At 38.8% G+C, this 18,323-nt stretch overlaps 1 protein-coding gene across 9 annotated transcripts in view; it reads left to right on the top strand.

Annotated features, from left to right (window-relative positions):
* CELF4 (CUGBP Elav-like family member 4) overlaps positions 1 to 18,323 on the top strand; it is a 720,508-nt gene that overhangs the window by 78,033 nt on the left and 624,152 nt on the right. For all 9 annotated transcript variants that reach the window (XM_074811976.1, XM_074811977.1, XM_074811975.1 and 6 more), the window contains exon 2: positions 16,439 to 16,521. In XM_074811976.1, coding sequence (XP_074668077.1) covers positions 16,439 to 16,521 — 83 coding nt within the window. The remainder of the gene's footprint in view (positions 1 to 16,438; positions 16,522 to 18,323) is intronic.

The raw sequence follows: 18,323 nt of genomic DNA, 5'->3' as shown, positions 1-18,323 counted from the left end.
CAACACACTGAGATGAAGCCACTGTCCTTTCCATTTTGCACTTGAAGGAAGGAATGTTATGAGATTTTAAATGATCAGTTTGGAATAGCAACACCCCTGGATGTGTATTTCACAATGTCCTGTCACATAACGCTCACTGGATGACCACTGACTTGCTACCTTTCCAGGCAGTCTCTGACCTTGCAAAAACCTACATGGATCTTGAATGCTGACCAAAACCAGAAGAAAGAATATCTACGAGTTGATCTAGCTTGCCCTCATTCACAAAGTAACACACAATGCAAAAGGGTATGTGAGGGGAAAGACCGATATTATGTAGCCCTTTCCGGTGTGGGATGAGCTGTGAGTAAAGCATTTACAAGTGGAGTTCTTCTGGGGGCACAATTTCATGAGTTCTGCAGGAATCGTAGCCAAAGGGGTGGTGGTATGGCTGCAGGACATTCGCTCAAGAACTGTGAAAGTCTCAGACATGGTAATGCAGAGCACATGAGAGACTTTGTGGATACCTGGCTGTACTCCATAGAGGGCAAAGACAAGAGGTAGAGTAACACAGTCATTATCTATAAAGATTGGTCCCTAGTCCAGTGTGTCAGTGGATTGTTACTGAAGAATGCTTTTCCATTGGATAGACCTGAGCATGAATTGTCAAATGTCATGTTATCACACTGCTGTGTTACATCATAATATATGGATATCAAAGCAATATATTGATATTGCATGAGCTACAGATGCTAAAATTTATCCATTTAGCTGTTAAATTTAGTAGACACTTAAAACTGAAACAAGCGTCTGAAAAACACATCCTCATCGTCTTTGGGTATCAAATTCTTACAGGATGCATCCTTGGTAATGCGTCTCTGAAATCTTTTTGTAGACAGAGGAAAGGAAAAAGCAAAGTTCTGCATGAGTGAAGTCTGAGAGGTGTGTAGAATGGTTGTATGCATGGCAGGGGTTTGGAGGAAGAGTCAGAGAGATCCAGTATTGGGGCTGTTTAATAATAGCTGGGACAAGAGATTTCTGTTTTTTATTCTTTTGCCTCTTTCCCAGGGTAAGGTATCCTGCCTTCTTAGCTATAGCATAACACTCTACATATCCTGATAAACCTAATCTGTTGCAATTAAATCATATGGTGATCATATCACTTGCTTCAATTCAGATGGTGAATTACTTCAGTTATACTGGAGAAAGTGGCTGCATGCATTTATTTTGATGAGGATGCTGATCTGCTAGGATCTGTACGAGCACAGAACAAAGACAGTCCAGTGACAGAAGCTAGAATACAGAGAATGGAAAAATAATGTGTAATCATATAACTGACAACTCCTATAAAGCATACATATATTAACGTAGTTTTGCTATAGGGACAATTTAAAATTCTAATGTTTCCTGACATCTGATTTGCATTTAAAAAACCTCAAAATCTTGTACTTTCACTCTTAAAAACGTATGGACTATGCAGAGATTTTACAGCATCGGGCCGGGGCGGGGGGGTGGGGGGTGGGGGTGGTGGTGGGGGTGGTGGTGTGTGTGTATACAGAATCTTTTCTTTTGTGGAGGTTGGGGGAATATTATTTAGTATTCCTGTGGTTATTTTTTTATTATTATCATGCAGAAGGTATAATCAGGAGAAATTTGGTTTATCAGCAGAGGTAGAACTAGAGAAGAAATCCTGTGATAAATTAGTTCCATCTTGAGCCATGTTGATTTACTGGGACCAAAATATTTAACAAAAGCTTCAACTTGAAACTTCTGCCAGCTGATCTACTTAGGTCTTGAAAGGTTACCTGGCTGTCTATAAATGGGTTTGTAGGAAGCTGGGAGCACTGTGTGTCACACTTCTAAAGCTGTAATCTCTTGATTCACCTTTTGGACTGGTCAGTGAGATCAGATTGTAGATTGTCCTGGAAGCAGACTCTTATCATACATGTTTTTAAGACTGCAGTTTGCTAGGCGGGAGTCTACGACTTTCCCTGGAAAACTTTATTCACTCTAAATCATAAAAAAAATTATCCCAGAAAACAACCACAAAAAAATCTTAAATCTGTTTACAGGAAAAGCAACTACCGAAATGTTAAAATGCAATAAATGGAGGTGGAAAATGACAGATTCAGTTTCATCAACTGATTACTGTATACACAGAGATTGCATTTGGCCAAGAAGTCCCTGAGCCACAAGACTGGAGACTGAGAAGAACACCCAGAGGAGGCATTATGCATATCCCTTCCTTATACTCTTCTCAGGGCATCTGCTTCTGACTGCCGTTGGAGACAGGATATTGTATGGGATGGACTTTGTCTGACCTAGTACTATCATCCTTATGTAATGTTCTAATCACTCTTTTGAAGACAACACTATTTGTTGTTTGGGTTTTTTCAAACTCATTAAACTCTACTCCCTACTTTCTGACATCAGCAGGGATTCTCCAGTGAGTTTCAGCCTCCCAGAGATGCTCAGCAGCTGGCTCCCTATTTTTAGCTTTCCTGATGGAAAAAATAATAAAGTGAAACCACATCATTAATGTGTGTTTGTTTCTAGGCATCCACTAGCCAGTGATTCATAGACTGGTAACAGGGAAATTTTGGTAGACCACTGTATTCAGGAGGTATCCTAGAAAGTTTCTTTCATCTGCCTTGTAATGTCTTGGGCAAAATGGCTTCTACTAGTCTCTTTTGAGAAGACTGCTCTATAGTCTGAATATTTTCCCACTGGGAGCTGTTTGCCCATACTGGGTTGATACAGACATCCTTTGTGTTCATTCTTGGTTGAGAACTTCTTTCGTCTGTATTAAATCAGTGGAGAAATAGATATTAAGCAACTTGTCTTATTAAACCTTAAAAAAAAAGCCCTAGTAGAATTATAATTGTTTGGGTTTGGTTGTTTGTTGTTTTTTTGTTGGGTTTTTTTTGTTTGTTTGTTTTTTATAATTGAGTCTAAATTTTTCCCTTGAAATTGATCTTTTTAAAATAAAAAAAAAATTACACCAGTCAGAAAAACTTGGTGGTTGGATGGCTGCTCAGCTCTGTCCAACTCCTTAAAAATTGCAGGCAATTGCCCAGCTGACCATGGATGGATTGCATTGTAATGCAACTTTCCATCCCTGTCAGTTGACATTCTAATTTGTTTTCACCAAGAAAGGTTATTGAAACTGGTTTCTTAAGAGAATGAGCTTTCTCCTGGGTTAGACAATGTGTTAAACTGTTGGATAGAATCATAAAAGTTTGAAATAGTGAGAAGGGGGGAAATGGCCTTCTGAATGCATTTGCTCTTGGTTCAGTATTAACTTTTGTTTATGGTTTCAAGTGATTTGAGTAATAAAAGTTCCATGAAGGACTGATTTGTTCTAATGGCTGGGAGAGACAGTTAGTAATGTTGACTTTTACCTTCTATAGGGTCATAGACTTCCATCTTAAAACTTGCAATTGTCCTAAATCGCATAAGAATCTGTGCTCATGATTCTGTTCTTGGGTTGTAAACATTTCTTTCTCCTTATGCCTCACAGTGGAAGAAGGAGACAAAAATCTTACAGAACTGTCAGATGAACAATGATGACATGAAAGATGTTAGAAAATTGTCAAGTTAAAAATTTGTGCTGAGAGGCACCCCATCATGTTAATTTAACTCTCCTTTCTATCTTTTCCTTTCCTGCCTTTTCTATATCCCCCACCTTCAACACAAACACACATAGATACCCCTTAACCATGTTTAAGGGATTATTCCATTATTGTCCCTGAACCCATAGGATCTGGAAAATTTCAGGTGATGTGGTCATTCACTACACTCATGCATGTAAACTTAAATAAAAATGAAATTAAATATATTCTTGAGTAACAGATCAGTCAGATGCAAAGCCACCCTCGGGGCTCTGCGACAGGAACAAACACAGATATTCCCAACAGTTAGGAAGCATTCCTGGTGCTCAGCCTAAATGTTCTGTTGTTGAATTTCGTGGTGTAACCCCTAGTCATTATTCTCTGGTATTACCCTGAACAACCTTTCTCCATACTTTGTGTTTACACCTTCAAGGCTTGTAGCTGGTTATCATCTATCCCCCTGAGTCATCATTTACCCAAGTTATACATATTTAGTTCTCTTAATCTTCCCTCATAAGTCAGCCCTCTGAGCCCATTAAGAATTTCTATTACTCATCTTTGAATTCCATCTTTTCTTTTGCTTTTTTTCTTTCCATGTGTTTCTGAAGACTTCCAGGTGATCGTAGTTGACAGTATCATTTTAGACGTGGGTTTTCTACTGACACTAAAGGAAGGAGGTGTCTTTGATCTGGAAGTGACATACACACTATTGTATATGATATTGTCCACTACCATCTGAAAGTGTTTTTTGACATTACTGTCTTTCAGCTTCCTATGTCCTGTTGAACATTCAGACATTTGCCCCTGTGGCTATTCTCTAACTGTATTTTGCGAGCTGAATCATGCAAGGTGCTAGGCATGGCTAATCCACCCCAGCAGGGATTCAGGTGACTGGGCACATTATTAAGGGGTGCAGCAACCTCTAGGATCTGTTGTGATTTATTCTCCATTCTTCTTCATGTGTGAAATCTTCATTGCTGTGCTGTTTCAATTTAAGATCAGACCTTCTACATTTCTAGATATCTCTTCCATCTTGATGCAACTGACATTTATCATGCATATTCCTCCTGCCAGTCCTCAGTGCTTTGGGGGCTACACTGTTCATCCAATCTAATATGAATTCAATTTAGAAAGCAAAAATTTCTGCTAGAAGCTGTAACAAATATTTAACTGAAACAATCTACTATATACTCATTGTTCACTAATTTTTTATCTAACTAAAAATAAAAAATAAAAAAAGTGATCAAAATATCTCTCTGGTGGTGATTATTACACGCTTTACCTTATGTTCTCTGTTCATCAGGAAATTGTACTTCCTTCACTTCACACTGACAAGAGCCCTTTTAAACCCAGTGCACTGAAGCTTGCTGTAATTAATTTCACTGTTTCATTTTCACTTCAAAGATTACATCCTTATACCTCTTGTAAAAATTGGAAGTTTTAGACTTAAATTCACACACTGTTTGTTTTTAACTTCTTACTCAGGAACTCAGTCCCATAATAGTGGATGGGAAAGTGCACCTGGATGCAAGGAACATTAGTGTTTCCAGTTTACTTTTTTGAGAGAATCTACTTAGGATATAATGTATTTGTGAGTCTATGCAGGAATTTGTCCACATTTAAAAAAAACAGACCAAAGGGTGTTCATAGCTCTAGGTGGAGACTTGGGAGGTTTTTGGTTCAAGGCTGACCTTTGCTACAAACTCTTTGTGTGGCTTTGGACAGGCGGTTAAATCTTCCAGCCTTTATGTGTGTTGTCTAGTTTCTAAATAATTTACACTTGGCCCAGGCTCTTAAAGCAAGCTTGTGCAATGCAACAACTTAGAGCTCTTTGCCAGAGAAGCAGTGGAGGCCTTCGTTCCTGGGACCTGCTTCTCTTCCTTTGTACTATAACAGTTAGGAACTTTGAGAAGCCTTTGCCGTCTTTCTTCTGCCATACTCCCATAGCACCTAATTTCAACTTGCTTTCTCTCTCATTTACACACACAGAGTATGTGTCTTATGGTTCTCAGCTCTAAGTAGATAGAGGTCTATTGATTAAGGAGATTACTTCACTTCTGACTGCTTGCAGAAGAACTTGATCCTACTTCATGCCATTCCACTGCCTATAGTTAATAAACAAGTCAAACTGAGAAAGGAGTAAGGAGAAAGAAATAGGAGATAAGAGACAATACTTGTTTGCTCCTAACATCACTTAGAGGATAGAAGAAACTATTCAAAGTCAAAACATATGGAAAACAGCATCTGGTTATGGGAGCCTGGATGTTAATTGTTCTGACAGCTGAAATTTGTCTCCAGAAATCTCATGAAGCCAGCTGGTATTGTAGAGTTTTCTCTGGCTCGTATTGTGACTCTTACAAGTTTCTGGAGACTTCCAGTCTCAGGTTGATCATCTTGCAGGAGCAGCTGCTGCTTAAAGATTTTCATTTCTATATCAACTGGAAACAGGAAATACATTCTTTGTGGGTTTTGATTTGATTTGTAATATAAAAGTCCTAATGTGGCTTCAGATGCTCTCACCTGAATTTAAACTTAACAAAGCCCTGTGGAATTTAGCAAAGAGACTCTAACGTTATCCCATTTACAGTTCTTGCATACAAGGTGAGGTGAAAAACTTGATCATAAGTAACAGAAATGTATTGAGGTAGTTTTTAAGAGGTGCCTTAAAGGTTCCACTCTGAATCTGAACTTCTTGAATTGGAAAAACATGGAATGGCAAACTTGGTAAGAAGAATAGAGAGATAATTACAATTGTCTGTTTCTGAATGAGCTAGAAGTTGTGTAATAATAGCTCTTTCCTGCGGTTGTTTCAGTGCCTTTTGCTTTCAACCTTGAGCTGGAAATGTCAGAAGTCTATATTGACACATGTGCCCTATCTCAGAAAAGAAAGAATATGAGGCTGCTTGGAGCTTATATGAGTCTGTATTTAGAACAGGCTACTTGTGTGTTTCTGAGACAACAGCATAAATAACATCATTTGATGTTGCTATCAACAAGATGTTCACTGGATGGCCCTGGCATTTTTTTTCAGGGTGAAAATACCAACTTTTTAAATGTTTTTAAGTACAAACATATTTCCTGCAAACAGAGTTGATGTTAGTTTCCAAGAAGTGTCTGTTCCTCACCCTGCTGAAAGGTAATGAGCAGTAAAAAACAAAACAAAACAACCCTATGTGAATGCAGAAGGACAAGGCTTGGAAAAAGTTGTATGTAGGAGAACAGTCTAATTTGTTTAGAGATGGTTTTCCTTTAGATTTATTTTTCTAAGATTCAAGGCATCCAAAGTGAATGTTGTGTAACTGTAGCATAGCCTCTGGAGAGTTGAGAATTCTTGAAGAAATCTGCCCAAAAGAAGTGGATCCAAAAACCAGAATAAAATTAAGAAGAGTGGGGGAAAGTTTTTGAAACAGCTAAGTGTTTTAGAAAATCCACTGAGTTATTCATATGCTGCTAACAATAGAAAGAACTCGAAAGGCAGGACCCAGAACAGCAGGTACAGAGTCTAATTAATGCATGTACTCTAAGGAGGTTTAACCCATAACTGTCTGAAAGCAAACAGTAGTGTTTCAACAGCAGGATTGTTTCTAGGTATATTTCTGACTTTCACCAGTGAATCACAAGGCAAAAAAACCACCTTCTGTATTTCCTTTTTTATTACCAAACTGGAAACAAGAAATCTTGAAGATTTCATGATAGGTTTTTTTATTATTATTAATTTTTTTATGAAAGTCCAATATGAAATGAATAACACAAATATAGTTGATTTTTCTTTGAAGTAATAGGTATGTTGAAGTGAGCCAAGCTTAGAGGTGATCAGGATTTTAACTAAAACTTAATGTTTCCTTACTGAGTAAAAGCTGGAACCTACTTATTCTCATCGTCACTTGAATGATCCCTAGAGTTTGGTCATGACTTTTCTCATCAGCAACTGAGTTCTGAAATATTGGGAACACTATTGCTTGGTCCAGAAAACCACTTGCTCATGAGTTTCAGTTTAAAGTCAGCCTTTTTGTACTTTAAAATCAAAAGCGTGCCCTAATTGTTTGATGGATAGGGCCTGAGGGCATGCATGTCTCCTTACATCACGGAGTCCACAGTTATTAGGCAACAAATGAGAAGGTGGAATGAGACTGATCTGTTTAAAAATAAGTTTTCTACTGTAATTAAAAGCATCAAATATTTGTAGATCTTATTAGGCAGACCAACAATCTCTTTGGTAGACAACTACCTTAACCAGTAATCTACATTCTTATTTCTCTTTGCTGTATGGATGGAAATTAAACATCTGTTCTGGGAAGTAAAATGGCTATACCTGCAGAAACTTGAGCAGTGAATCTTAGATTGACTTGGGCTCAGATGATCGAAAGTATATCAGAAGTTTCAGGATGAAGTTTAAAGCTAAAATGTTGGCAGTTATGCGAAAACAGGACCTGGTATATGCTATGTCAAATCAACCGTTCATTCTGTACCTTATCTTGAGCATACCAGTCAGCAAAGGATGGTTCAAAGCAACTTGCAAGGAACTTTCAAGACCCCAGGAGAAACTTACCTTTATGTGAATCAGAGCCAGAAACTGTTCCCTCATCCTGGGGAAAAAAGTTTGAGATCAAAAGCTTTCCAGTTCTACAGTGGGATCGAGGTAAGGTAGCTGTGGAGTTATTTAAGAAGATATAGAGATGGACCCTCAGGGGTCTGCCAGTGATGATGCACTCTGCTCTGATGTGTAGAAGCCCTGGACTCAAGACCCTGTTTTCCTGATTCAGATATGAGTCTGGACTACTGACTGTCCTGGAATAAGTTTATCTTGCTGTAGGCTTTGATCAGAAATTGTATCAGGGGGCTGAGAAACACTTATTGGTGAAATATTTCATTAAAACTTCCTATGCGAAATTTTGGTTTTTAAAAACTGGTGTTTTCATTAAAAACTTACTTGTTATCAAAAATCATGATGAAAACATTGTCTCTGTTTTGTGAAGATGCTTGCATACACTGACAGTTACTCAAGTCTCTTTGCTCTTCGCCTGGACACTGTTAAATGTAATTAAGCACTGCTTAGTCTAAGGAAGGACTCTGATTTGGAATGTGCATATCCATGTCTCATTTTGAAATATCATAAATGCATTTTAAGTGAGCTAATATTCTATAAATATGGTTAACTTCTACATTTCCAGATTTGGACTCTTAATTTGTTTTTTAATATTGGTTCATGGGTCTATATGAGTGTGCCTTATGTATGCATTTACATAGAGACCCCTATCAAGTTATCTATAGTAGGAAAATGACAGCATCATAATAGTTAATGGAAAATAACATAAGAGGAAAAAGAAAATTAGCATTCCACACAGCAGGGCACTTCGGATGTTAATCTGCCTTGCAATGTAATTGACAGGGAAGCTGATATCTGGGAAGATTTTTATTCCTATCTTTTTCTCTAAACAGTTAGCGTTCAGTAGTTGTGCAGCAGGGGAGATGGAGAAAAGGAAAGTTCTAGCCAAGTGAATGTTCTCTACCAGCAGAGATGTTAACTTTTGTCAGAAGGTAGTTAATCACTGAGAGAGAAACAGATGAAGAAATTGGATAAAACATTTCCAGTTCCAAAAGTCTTTATTGATTGTGTCCCCCTCAAGAAAATTCAGCTCAATCTCTGAAATCCTCAAGTGATTAAACCTTGGGCAGTCCACTGTAGACAAAGCAAATGAGAATTGTTTCAAAACCAGACATGTAGAACTAGGATAGTTAAAGTGAAAAAAGATTTCTTTTTCACTTTGAAATCCTAGCTGGGAGACATAATCTGAGACGTTGATTTCAAGGCAAGAGTTTTCTTAAGTGTTACAATCTTTCTCTGTGTAACAGATCCCTGAATCTTGAAGTAAAGAACTGTTATTTTCAGAGGAAGAGCTCTCTTAAACACAAACCTAGAGCTTTAAAAATGGGAGACGTATCTCTGGTCCACCACAGATAACTTGTACCCATTTGTCTAAATGTTTTAAGGGTAATTAGGGCACAGAGAGACTGAAGCATCACTAAATGAGATGTTCAGAACCGTGACCAGTTAAGAATTCCTGTTTCCCAGAGATGCAAGTGTTTTGCTCTCAAAGCAGCTTCTCTACAAGACTGTCGTTATTTGTAAGTTGGAGCATGACCACTAGCATGTGGTCTAAGGTATGCAATATAACTATTCTCCTCCATTTTCTGTACACAGCTGGAAGGTCTTGGATGGTTGTGCTTATACTGAAGTTTACTTTCTTGAACTCCACAGTGTGCTGCTGGAGTTGGCTTCTCTGCCTTGTGGTTTTGTGAAGTTTGGTACATTAAAGGTGATAGGGGAAAAGGTTCTACAGCAGTGGACACTATAATTGATTTCTTTGTTCTTTCTAGCATAACTTAACAGAAGGGTATCTTGTTCATACATTCATTCAGTATACAGGAGTCTAACATAAAATAACATAGGAACAACTGTTTAGGAAACCTCACTGATAAGTCAATTAATATTATTGTAACTAAAAGAATGAAGATAATTGACTCAAAGAAGAAAAAACAAAAGAAAACTGACAGGCTTGTGATAGTTTTATCTTTTCTTGGGCAAGGATTCTGATTTTAGTTACACTTACAGGTATCAGAAGGGCTGTAGTTTCAGAAGTTATCACCTGTCAGATAACTGGTTGAGTGCATACTCCATGTGTTGGGTCTGTGTGTGGCTGGGGTTTGGGTAGTGGGGGAGGAGGCTACAGAGGTGGCCCCTTGTGAGAAGCTTCTCAAGGCTCCCCTGGCTCCAAGTTGGACCCACCTCTGTCCAAGGCTGAGACAATTAGTGACAGTGGCCGTGTCTCTGCAATAACGTATTTAAGAAGGGGAACCTGAGAGGAGGAGGGGTTGTGAGGGAAATACCCATAGAAATACCAAGGTCAGTTGAAGAAAGGAAGAGGAGCAGGGGAGGTATACTGGAGCAGAGACCACCCTGAAGCCCATGGAGGTCACCGGTGGAGTAGATGCCCTCCTGCAGCCCATGGAGGACCCCAAAATGGAGCAGGTGGCTGTGACCGAAGAGGGCCGGGACTGATGGAAAACCACACTGGAGCGGTTTGTTGCTGGGAGGACTGCAGCCCATGGGAGGGACGCACGCTGGACCAGTTCGTGAAGAGCTTCAGCCTGTGGGAAAGGCTCACATTGGAGAAGTTTGTGGAAGACTGTCTCCCATGGGAGGGACCCCACACTGAAGCAGGGGAAGAGTGTGAGGAGTTCTCCCCCTGAGGAGGAAGGAATGACAGAGATAGTGTGTGATGAACTGACCACAACCCCCATCCCCTGCCACCCTATACCATTTGGGGGCAGGAGTTAGAGAAATCAGGAGAAAAGCTGTGAGCCCAGGAAGAAGGGAGGGTGGGGGGGAAGGTGTTTTTAAGATGTGGTTTTATTTCTCACTGTCCTACTGTGATTTGACTGGTAAATTAGGGGAGGTAGTGTTCAAATGAAAATTATGCTTTTTCTTTTTCCTCAATTGAGTCTGTCTTTTGCCTGTGACCATAATTGGTGAGACATCCCTCCCTGCTTTGTCTCAACCTGCAAGCCTTTAGTTATATTTTTGCTCCCCATCCCCCCAGGGAACAGCTGCATGAGCTCAGTTTCCCTCTGGGCTTAAACTGAAACACTCTACCATCACAAAAGTTTGTGAATCAAAAACCAGCTTAGACCAGTTAAGCCAGTCTTCCCAAAACCTAGGATTATCCTAACCATTCTGGGTTATCACCAATTTACTTGAGGCCAGTGTCTGACCCAAAAATTCTTCTGAGAGAGGCAATAGATTATGGGTCACATCATGAACCTAATTTTACATTGATGTAATTGCATAGTTCTGTTGAGCTAGGTGCAAGCTCTTCCCTTGACTGGATTTACACCCCTGAGCTCAGAACCTGCTTTAGTTCTTGGTTTTCATCCAAGAGCCTTAAAGCACCTAATAAACTTTTTAATTTTCCACCATAATGCCAAAGAGTAAACATAGTCCCAGAAAGAATAAGGGCCCCTTTCGCTAAGTCTTGTTGAAGTGTAGAAGTATTTTTTCATTAGATTTAGACTGGACCTTTAATGCCTTGTTCAGACAGACAGCAAATACCTGGAAATGATCATTGTTATAGCCTAGCTCTTAGACAATGCCTCAGGATCTAGATGTATGGAAAAGCTAAAGGCATGCTTTGTGTGAGGTTATGTAGTACTAATAAAATCATAAGATGTCACCAAAACATATCACACAAAGAAAGGGTCATAAGTCACTAATTGCTTGCTCTTTGATATAAACAATGGGCAAAGAGGAGAAACTGAGCCAGGATACCTGTAACTGTCTGCCAGAATAAAACCAGAAAAGAGAAAAAAACCCCTTAATTACAGTTATTAATAAATCTCCAGTATGTATCACCTTCATCTCCCACCATATATAACAAGGATTAATCAAGGCACAGGTAATGCATATACTTGAGGTAACTGGGAGGTTAGAGGTGATAGGTGGAATCTGATGCTGTGAACATGCAACCTTGAAGCTAACAACCTGCACCTGAGATGGCTGTGTATGGTTCTTACACCTGGTGTAGAGGATAGGTCTCTCCAGAGGTTTATTCTTCTCCTGTATACTAGGTCAAATGAATGTCTTGTCATTGACAGTAGACCCTGAGATAAATTTAAATAGCTAAATTTGAGTTAGGTGACCAGTGCTTTTTAGCTGGTCACCTTATCTGGTTTAAAGTGTCCGGGAGTGAACAGATTCACTGAAGTGATAAGCACTGAGATGTCAAGTGAAAAGATGGTTTTCATTTGTCCCAGGATGAATTGAGTACTGGTGGGGTGAAATGAGTCTTGGTTTCCAGAATTATTCTCTTCAGCTCAGAATCGGTCCCCTGACTGTTCTGTCTCCCAGGCTTGTGCAAAATCTTCCAAGAGACTTATTGTGGGGTTGAAGTTCTCGTAAGTGCGATCATTATCCACCTGTATTCTATGCAATTATTATTTACATTATTGAATTCCCTGGAGGTAAAATTAAAATAGAGCACTTTTTTTTTTTTTTTCCCAAGCTCTTGTTTTTGTTTCCCCTTTCTCTTTAACAACCTTTTCCCAGGAGACCACTTTATATGTCCTCATGTTTCCAAGAGACTGCAGTTCAATAGGTTGAGAGTTAATTGCCATCTGGGAGTTTCCAGATGTTTATGTGCTACCCCAAAGAGCTGTCCACTGGAAAAAAAATGAACAGCTGGAAAGACACAATCCAAACAAAGCATCTTTTAGCTGATTGACATATGTCTAGAAAACTTGGCATGCTTTGAGAGAAATGGAACTGAAATTAGGAACAGTTAGGAGCAAGTCCTTCATTATCAATAATTAGTCAATTAGATTTTGTTGTTGTTGTTGTTCAAATTCAGATATAATTCTCAAGCACTGTGCTCAGTCATTATAACCCATACAAGTAGAGGACAGAAATAATATATAGCCTTCACTCCCTCCTTAAGAGATGTGTTCAGAAATATTTGTTATACTGTTGAACATAGGTCATTCCAGGGGGCTGGATGGTGCAAATTATTTGTAATGCAATATGAAGCCTTTCACCCAGAAGTCAGATTCACATTGAGCCCAAACAGTTGATGGCAAGTGACCTGTTAAGTTGAGCTACTTAAGAGTTTACTATAATTTTTTTTCTTTTCTTTTTTTTTTTTTTTTTTAGTGAAATAAGCGCTTCTGTACAAAACCAAAAGTTTCAGTAGGGAGAATTGATTGTTCTGAAATTGTTTTCCATCTGGGAAATCAAAATGAAAAAAATAACCTTTTACAACAGTTTTACTTTTTTCTGTAAAATCCAATACAGCTGCTTTATATGACATTTGTTTCAAGATTCAGTTGTTTAGGGTGTTGTATCCTGTAGTAGCAACCTGAGTGTTCAATGGTCTGTTCTTTAAACAACACTCTTCAGGAAGGAAGAATCCTTTGGAGGGGTCATATGAATACACACTGAAAGAGGTAGTCTAAGAAAAGTGACTCCTGAAGGATGTGCTACAGTTGTAATTCCATTAAGCATCACAATATGAAGGACAGATCAAGTATCTTGATGGGTGTTTGGGGTCGGGAGGGAGGCGGGGAGGGCAAGAAATCTTAATTGGTTATCATCTGAGTGCACAAAGAGCTGAAATATGGAAATACTTGCAGGATGGAACACAGATGTGTTGTTTTATCAAAAGCCACACATTAATGTTTTTGAAAAATAGTGCTCTAGCTGATGACTGATGCTAGGTTTGTGTCTTATAGAGCAATCTTGTGATAGGTAAAGGGAAGACAAAAACTCCCACAAACTGGCCTTTTCAAGTTCAAATTTGAGACCTATTATGAACATTAATCTATAACTTATTCCACCTGGCCGTTGCTGGGGTGCAACTTCTGATTGTCTCTAAGCAATCAGGATTTACTTAATGAGGTACTATTTTTCCTACATAAATTAGATTTTGCCATACAAGAGTGGAATAGAGTGTCATTCATGTGCATGACATTTTTAAAGAATGAGGGGAAAAAAATACTTCTACAAAACATTTTTTGTCCCTGAAAAACAAGTTTTTTCTTCGCCCATATGAGAGACTAGATTTCTTCTTTTCCATTTCAAAGTCTTATCCTTAACACCTTCTTTGGGAAATCAGTGATGTTTGGATGCATTCTACTAAGTAAGTTTCTGGGAGTTTGGTGCTTCTACCACTTCCACAAACATGTTTGGAGAGGACTTAATGGAGGTTTCTTCCTTATGAGAACTTGCCCCCACACACTCGATCTTGGAAGAAAGCTGCTCCTTCAGAGGAGTAGTCTTCTGTCTATGTAGTCTGAATTACAGTCATGATATGGTAGGAGTTGCAGGATGTTGTTACCCTGAACTGTTGTCATGGCCATCACAATGAGGAGAAATATATAGCTATCATTATGGGAGCTTTACACTGCATAGTTTATCTCTATAACAGTGTACTATGATGTGCCTAATTAGACGGCTCCATGTCTGCTGCTGAAGGGAGACTTTCTTATTGTGTGTCCTCAGCCTGTGATTTAGCACTGAAATTAAATTTAAGCATAGTTTCCCATTTGATTATCAAGCTATGGGTGACTTTTAAGGATCCTTTTCAATCCATTACTTCTACTAGCTGTAAACTCCCTGCCACAGTTTCTTCCTGTTTGGTAGATGCAGACTAAGTGAAAACTCATCCATTTAAAGTTAAAGGGGAATGAATCCAAATAATTCCAGTTAGAGTATGAAAACTTGCTGTTGTTCAGTCTCCTTCCTTGATTGTCAACATCTGCTTCTGAGCCTCAATTATTGACACATAACAAATATGATTGGCTTGAATAAACTGAAAAGAACAGGACCTTCACAAAGTAATATAGGGTAAGAAATAGGGAAATTTTTTCTTTTTCCATGTCAAATTGGAACATTCATCCAGCTTATAGCTTCATTGTGGGAGAAGTAGGGTGACTTCCAAAAGACAACCTTTAAGAAAATATATATATATATATATGTTTGTAGGAAAAAAAAATATCCCTAGTCTCTTGTGAGTACTAATCTGTTGAAAACATGGTAAAGAAGAAAATAAGTGTATATTTCTTCAGTAATATTGTCTAAGGAACAAATTTGGATAAAACAGTGAAATTATATGGACAAAAAGATTACAGGGGTGATTAGAGATGAAAAAATTTCATAGCCTACTCTTTATTCACCTGTTGTATACTTTATTATATGCATAGGGAGAAAGTGGATGGGTCAAGATGAAGCTATGGGACACGTTTGCTTCTTTGGCAGTCTCTCTACTTGTGCTGCTTTTGGAAGATGCCCACAGTTTGATGGACATGCTGCCTGAACATTGAAAGATATGATACTTCCATTTCAAGGAGCTGGCAAGGGTGCAGACATTCTGTAGTAACTTCAGAGTAAATGTCCTCTGCATAACAAGCACTTCATTTGTTGCAGAAACTGACAGGCTTTCAGTATATTGCAGTAAGAAGGAATAATCTGATCACATCAGACACACACAACTGGTGTAAGACATTACAACATTGATGAGTTTTACCAGTTTTACTGGAAAGTGAGCATGGAGGCAGGGATTTTGCTCTGCCCACCATGACTAGGGTTTAAGCCTTTGTAGTTGATAAGACAACTTTTTTGAAGAATGAAAGACATTGGATCATCTCTGAAGTTCTAATGATCTGTAAAACAACATGGATGTTTTGGATAGATTATATGGGCTTTGCTGTGATTGTCTTTGTATGCATGGCTAGAAGCCAATGAGATCCTGCAGCAGCAAGTGCAGGGTGGTGGCTTTCTGCTGTGATGCAAACAGGGAGACTACTTGTGGATGCAAGTCAGGCTAAACAATAGGCGTAGTCCTCTGCAGTAGGAAGTCCCAAGTCCTTGTACGCCCTTTATTTTGAAGTGCTTGTTACAACAAAAGGGCATGAGACCATCAGCATGATATGACAGTAAGGGGCTTGTTCCCAGTGCCGTTGCTGGAGCAGGAGTGGGATCTCATGCTCCACCTTGCCACCATGTGGGTTCTTTGAGTTCCCTAATCTTGTACAACCCTCTATATTTGACACTTAAGCATGTATTCAAGCAAAAATATGCACTCATAGCCACACTGTTGCTCACTTTTCATCAGGGCTGAGAAGAAGTGATGATAGCTTCATTTCTTGACTCTTTACTACTGACCTACCAGCAAGAGATTTTTATGATTGATTTACTGGGAATGGGGTGATGATGGAAAAGTGGTTTGGTTTATGTCTTAATGTTAAACAGATCCCTTCTGAAGCACTGCTTTTACTGAGGTTTTGCCTTTTGTTTATAGGCTGTGCCTTCCTAACGTACTGCGAAAGGGAGTCTGCTCTAAAGGCCCAGAGTGCGCTGCATGAACAGAAGACACTGCCAGGGGTGAGTCCAGATTGATAACTTTTGGGGTTTTTTAAATCTAAAATGGGTTACATATGGAGTTCTTGTCTTGGGTTTGGAAGCATAATGTCTCCAGTTGCTTAGATGATTCACTATTTGTATTGTGCTAATAAAATCAAGATATCACCAACCCACCCAAACTGCACAAAACAAAAAACCTTTTTGCTCTTATCTGGAGTCAGGAAAACAGTGATTAATTGGTTATGGGCTGGATTCTACCAGCCTTACTCAGCTGAGGAAAGAGTTTAGGATTCTGACCACTACATGAAATATTAGAAGTGCTCACCAGGTATTACCTCTTACTATTTTTCTTTTCTGAAGCAAGGTGTGGCAGCAAGAAATAAACAAACAGATCACATTATTGAGTTATCACAGAATGAAAACACATTCCTGATGACAAAGTGGTTTGACTCAGTTACTTTAGTATTCAAGCAGCTGTAGCAGATTGGAAAGGCAGTGAGACAAGGAGAAAAGAGAGAGAGGAGAGACGAACACAGGATAATGAGGAAAATTATTCACATGAGCAAGATCTAAGGTTCAGACAACACAAGCAGAACTAAAAATAGAATCAGCATTATGTGGGGAAGACCTGCCCTGCTGGGATGGATTTCCAGTTTAGCAGTAACCAGGAGGAGGGAGAGAGAGACGATTTAGATTCAGCCAGGGTACATGGCTTGGAAACAGCTGAGTGCAGTACTCCTGTGGCTAGAATAGGGATGGTTTCACAACAACACAGAAGTCAGTGATCAAGTAATTAAAAGTGGGGTCCTGAGGGTTCAAGGTTGCATCTAAACTGAGAGGAAATTGATCCAAAAGTCTGCTTTTATTAGTTGGTGTTGAATGACGGAGTCCTGAATACCCCTAACCTACCTTTCCACAAAACCTAAGACACATCAGTTGCTCTATGTTGCTGAAGAAAGTGTTGATTCTGCTCTGCTTGTTTCCATCATCCTGGGTCTATTTACCTATCTCTCTGCCACCTTGCCAGTATGGAGATGCCCACGCACTTGCTCATCTACATCTATCTTTGCTTTAAAGGCCATACCTTATGTAAATATATACATACTTCATTCCCTAAAAATACATTTCTGTCAGCTGACAACTCCCTCTGAATTATTTTTTTCTAGAAACTCATCAGCCACAGATTGAAAGTAACTTGAGTCTTGTTGGGGTTTAGGTTTTGGGTTTTATTTTTTTCCTTTTTTTTTTCCCTCCAACAGATGATGTTTTCTTTTTACTTCTCTCTCCTCTGAATGATAGAACTGGATGTACAAAAAAATAAAGATATTTTGAATAGGGATATTCCAGGTAATATTTTACCTGAAATTTTCTGAAATATGCTTGAAATCAAATATGTATTTATCAAAAGTAGAGATATGCTTGTGATGTATAGGGTGTTGTGTATTTAAATGATACTAACTGGAATTCCAATTGTTTTCACTGAAGTTAGAATCTCATCCTGAAGTTTTATGATGGGAATATCTTCAAGAAGACAGTGAATCAGTGAGACTGAGGGCTCAGAACTGGTGAGGGAGGGCAAAGGTGATTTAGGACTTTTTTTTTTTTTTTAATTCTTTATATGTCCACAGTTCTGAATCTCAGTCTGCATTTTAGAGATTTCAAATCACTAAACTCTTAACATCAAAACTGTTGTCTTGGACAGTGACAAAATTCAACCAACTTTTGCATTAGGATCAAGACTTCCTTCAGAGGTTATGCTGACTGATTCTAGACTACAGGCAAGACATTTCTTCCTTGGTTTATGTAATTTCTAACCACATATA

This window comes from Strix aluco, chromosome Z (assembly GCF_031877795.1).
Source record: "Strix aluco isolate bStrAlu1 chromosome Z, bStrAlu1.hap1, whole genome shotgun sequence".
Lineage (NCBI taxonomy): Eukaryota > Metazoa > Chordata > Aves > Strigiformes > Strigidae > Strix > Strix aluco.
The sequence above is the reverse complement of the archived record's forward strand: the minus strand, read 5'-3'. Positions and strand labels throughout refer to the sequence as shown.